The 5,000-nt window shown below is 35.9% G+C and overlaps 1 protein-coding gene across 1 annotated transcript in view; it reads left to right on the top strand.

Moving 5' to 3' along the window:
- LOC122247561 (Coiled-coil and C2 domain containing 2A) overlaps nt 1-4,800 on the top strand; it is a 26,337-nt gene extending 21,537 nt beyond the window's left edge. Inside the window, exons 23-29 of the mRNA XM_043006905.2 lie at nt 698-875; nt 1,157-1,269; nt 1,502-1,598; nt 1,767-1,921; nt 2,183-2,412; nt 2,968-3,097; nt 3,351-4,800. Coding sequence (XP_042862839.2) covers nt 698-875; nt 1,157-1,269; nt 1,502-1,598; nt 1,767-1,921; nt 2,183-2,412; nt 2,968-3,097; nt 3,351-3,539 — 1,092 coding nt within the window. The 3' untranslated portion in view covers nt 3,540-4,800. The remainder of the gene's footprint in view (nt 1-697; nt 876-1,156; nt 1,270-1,501; nt 1,599-1,766; nt 1,922-2,182; nt 2,413-2,967; nt 3,098-3,350) is intronic.
- Nucleotides 4,801-5,000: the final 200 nt, after the last annotated feature.

The raw sequence follows: 5,000 nt of genomic DNA, 5'->3' as shown, positions 1-5,000 counted from the left end.
TTATTAGTGGGTTGAACACTGTACCCTTCCCTTCCTGTGGGTTAAAACCACTTAAATTATGGTATGTTGAATTAATTACTTTTGGGGTTAGATCCATATGATTTAAGTTTTATGTCCAATTATAGCATATGTGGATGAGTGGGTTGAACACTAAGGTTGATTTTATACCATAGTAATTGTTTAATTTTGCAAGAAAAAAAAACAATGTTTTACTTCCACTACAAAATCATACAATCCTTAGCTTTTAGTAATAACTAGAAGAAAATGTTTTACAGTAGCTCTTTTCTTAGAAAAAAAAAGAGAAAAAGAAAAAGAAATGAATACAGCAACACATCTACATTGCATAGACTGATTTTTTTTCTTCAAAATGTACATATATATACAAAGTACTTGGAAGAATTAAAGGGCTGAGACATGGTCATTCAAAGATAAACAATCTTTTGTAAGGCCCTAGATACATAGTTATAAATATTCTGATTTGAGGAGTTAGAACTGGCAGACAATGAAGCCGCTTCATAGAAAACTGTATTGTTTGTAGATAATGCATTTACAGTGTTACATTGTTTTTACTATACCTTTTCTTTCCCTAGAAGTCCATTATCTCCCCATATCCCCCTAAAGAAAAATGAAAAATCATCTTCAAACCCTCAAGAAAATAGAAACACAAATCTAATATCAGGTTTTACAATTCTTTCAGGCAAATTTTGAATCAAGTGAACCAGAAGAGGTTGTAAGTGTGGGCCGTGAATGGGTGTCTTCCCTGAGTTCAAGATACTCTCGCCGTCACTTCCGCACACACGTTCTTGATCTCTCAGGAAAGCTAGTGTCTCTAAATCGTTTCATAAGACCTTTGAAACCCCCACAAGAACTTATTGGTTAGTTTAATTTGAGAATATGTAAGCATATCCTACTGTACATATATATGTATTGGTTGTCTTTTCTGATTTATGTTTGATTTTTATTTGTCTGTGATGGAATTTAAACTGTAGACCATGACTTGTGGAAATATATGTAGAGTGCTTTTATGTGCAAAGTTTAATTTTTTTCTGATGTTAAGCAGTAAAATGGAAGAAAAGGAGGGGAAGCTAAGTATAATATCAATTTTAAACCACATGCAACTTTTTTATTATGTTTCATAAATGGCTTTTGTTTGCAGGAGAAGATCAGGAGGAAACAGCAAAGCGAGTGGCTTGGTATGTTTCTCTCATTCCCTCACTGGCAGACATGACACTCTTCCCAGGCTCCTGTGACATCTGGGCTAATTCGGAGGTTTGTCTGAATAATTAGTGCAAATAAGTTTTAAGATCATTCTTTCTACTGTTTCTGTTTCTTCTGTTACAAATCCATAACTAGTTCTTTAAATATTACCAAACTTAAGGATATAATTTTTGTATGTGTGATACAGTTCCAGTCATCTTCGATGTAGCTGTAACTTCTTCAGGAACTGGAAAGTCAGAATATGAATTATTTCTTTGATGAGATGGATTATGTGATATTTCAGCAATTCCTGACAATGTTGACGGGTGATGAGGAGGAACATGCAGTTCTGTTGACAAATTTTTTCTTGCACCTTGGAAAAGAAGCTTTCCTATTAATTGGTAAGTCTTCTATCTGTCTATAGCTTTCTGTATTTTGAATATGCTGATATTAGCTACATGATAATGTGAATAAAAACTCAGTACTAAATGAAGTTGCATATGGACAAAAATGCTTTTTATTACATACATATATTTCATATATTTATAATTATTTTATGATTGATAAAGGTAGTGGAATACCAGAGGGATTAACATGCTATGTACTAACGCAAGAAGACAGAGGCGCATGGAGAATTTGGAATCCCTCGACAGCTCAGTGTTATGATGCTCGAGACCCATTTAGTCCTTTAGGTGCTGTATACCTCCTTGTGAATCAAGATAATGTGAGTAGATATGGAAGCATCTTTGTGTTTGTTGGAAAGATATTAGTGGAATAATTTTAATTTTTTTATATAAGAGTACCAAAAAGAATAATTAAACATATGTTGTTTTTTTCCCATAATATCTCAATTTGAAACTGAAATAAATATCTTCTACTCATACTAAATATATGGAGAGGAATATTTTAGATGAGCTACATGAACATTTCCCAAGATTGTGCCATTGTGATAAGAAGAGGATAACATTAATGGTTATACTTATAGATATGGGCCAATGTGCAGAAGTATGATGACCCCCCTAGAGTGAATTTTGAAGTAGGGGGCTCTGGATGGAGATCATTTTATTCCAAAACGCTACCGGACCCAGGCCTCCCCAGCGTCCAGCCACAGAACATCCTTTTTCCCCCTGTTGACACCAACCAAATGGACCAGCTGAAGGAGAGGCTGGAGATTACTCTAAGGGATGCCATCATGAAGTGGAGAAGTGTGCAAAGGTATGTATGATGAGGCATTTCCTGAGTCTTTATTTTTCCTTTTTGATCTCTCTGTCTCTTTTAGTCTCACTCTCTGTCTCTCCTCTTTCTCTGTGTCTCTCCCCTTTCTCCATATCTCTTCCCTTTCTCTCTGTCTCTCTCTCTCTCTCTCTCTCTCTCTCTCTCTCTCTCTCTCTCTCTCTCTCTCTCTCTCTCTCTCTCTCTCTCTCTCTCTCTCTCTCTCTCTCTCTCTCTCTCTCTCTCTCTCTCTCTCTCTCTCTCTCTCTCATAAAGATAATGATAATGACATTAACCCTACCCAGCGATAAGTGGAAACCCCCTACACCGGGCCTATGCAATATTGCTTTGGGAATGTCACACTGGTGTGTTGCCCCGTCATCAGGCATTTAGCCGTGTGACACACCGTCATCAAAGGGTTAATGATAGTAGTGATGATATTGATAGTATTAATAATTATAATAACAAACACAATGAAAACAGACTAGGTGTAATGCAGAACACATAAGTGACATGAACTTTTTCTTTACCTCCTATTTACAATCTCTTTTTCCTTAGAACTCCATGGAACAGGCATGCAATTTCAGTGTTACGGAAGCTGGTGCGGGGCCTGGAAGAACCACGAGCAACCGGTAAATCTTCCTCGACAGATCTCACACAACTTGCATCCATCATGACTTCTCACAAGGTAAAATCTTTCTGTAAATGTATCATTATGTATTCTGCCTCATATCTGCTAACTGTAAGAGTATTCCAATGTTAGATTAAAAGATGCGATGAAAATCAGAATGAAAAAACTAGAATAGATATAACAACATGACAATGTTTATTAGAAAATGAGACATCTTTCCAAAGAAACTGTTTGGTATGGCTGTTTTCTCTGTTACTTTTATCATGACTTTTTTTCCAAGTATAAAATCAATGATTCACTTGTTTTACAGGTTTGTGGAGTTTGTGTACATCAAGGTTACAGCAATCTTGCAAACGTAGTAGAAGCCGTGCACAGTACAGGGGTTCACCTTACTCAGTCCCCAAATGCAGAGTTTGCATTAGCAGTGCACTTAAATCCATATCCAGCCTGCGTGATCTCTGTTTGGGTATATGTTGCATCTCTAGTCAAGAGGGCATAAAGAGATAAATTATTGAAGTTGCCTTAAGAATTTTTAACCCATTGCAGACGGGGATAAATATGCTTGCCCAGCCTCCGGGATAAGTTTTATTTTAAAGAGAGACTGCTTGAAGCATTATAATTTGAACATTCCCACTCTCTTTCAGTCATTCATTGAAAAACTAGAGCATTTTTTGTGTTTTGTTTTTTTGTGTGTTTTATTGAGTTTAGAGACTTATATATGCCATATAACAGGCTCTACCAGTGCTGCAGTAGACTAAAATTGTAGTATATTATCCATATTACCTCATTATTTTCTTTATACTCAGTGTGATAGAAGTATTGCTGTTTTATGGGAGGACAAAAGGCAACTATATTTTTTTCGTATTTTTGTGCTGTCATGAACGAATACGAAACATATAACCACCTACAATAAAGATAAATAGAAGAGGTAAGGAAGAGGAATGAAACCTGTGCTTGTGACTGTGAGTGCCACAGTGAAAGGCATCCATATTGGCACAGGAGTACATTTTAGACACTGGGTATGGATTGAGTCATCTTCCTCTTCCCGTTCTGACTGGACATCCTTCATCGGCGGTACTTTTGAGCAAGAGTTCGTCAACTTAGTGTGTGTCATCGCTCTATAAAGATAGTGCTTGCTAGAGACCGTGGATGGGTGCCATTCAAGGCTCTCTCTCTTGCTGGTGCTAGGAAAAAGTGGTGCCATCTAGGTTTTGGACGTTAAGCTAGCACAGTATTACGGTAATTATAGTAATTATGACTGCAGTAGCCATCATCACTCATTTCTTTTTCATAGTAAAATAATATAGCACAGTGATCCAAAATCCCCGAACGTCATGTACATCAGGACGCCCGTCGTCAGGCCAAAGCTCCTACGTCGTGTATGTCATGACACCCGTCCGCTGTGGGTTAATTGTAATATCAATTGCATTTTAAATCTGTTTCATCCCCTTTATCTAACATAAGTGCCCTTATATTTTTGTGGTTATTAAATGGCATTTCTTTTTGGGATAATATTTTTTAAAAAGTTGTTGCATTCTGTTTTATTTTGCTGATCATATTGATATATAGGCTGCATTATCTAATTATTATAATTATGATTATATTTTTTGTTTCCATGTAGTATTGGTATGGTTTATAAGATTTATTTCACTTGAAAATATTAGGTGCTACATGCAACATGTCCATCCATTAACATAGATGCTATTGTATTTTTTCTAGTCAGTTATATGTAATGAGTATGAATAAAAAAGCATATGAAAGTCATGTTATTTATCCACAAAGAAAATGATACATAAAGGAATATATTACTACATTTCTCTTGCTTATTTCTTCCAAATCTTTTTCCTTAAATATGAATTGATACATCTCAGAATCTGGTCTTGATTCCACATTACATCACATTTATTCAAGTAAGGAGAAATACCAGACCAATGCAGGGATAGCATGATGATGCCAAGTT

Source organism: Penaeus japonicus, unplaced genomic scaffold (genome assembly GCF_977035675.1).
Source record: "Penaeus japonicus unplaced genomic scaffold, GWHDUDI00000001_assembly GWHDUDI00000015, whole genome shotgun sequence".
In the NCBI taxonomy this organism is placed as follows: Eukaryota; Metazoa; Arthropoda; class Malacostraca; order Decapoda; family Penaeidae; genus Penaeus; species Penaeus japonicus.
This window is presented reverse-complemented; position numbering and strand designations above follow the sequence as displayed.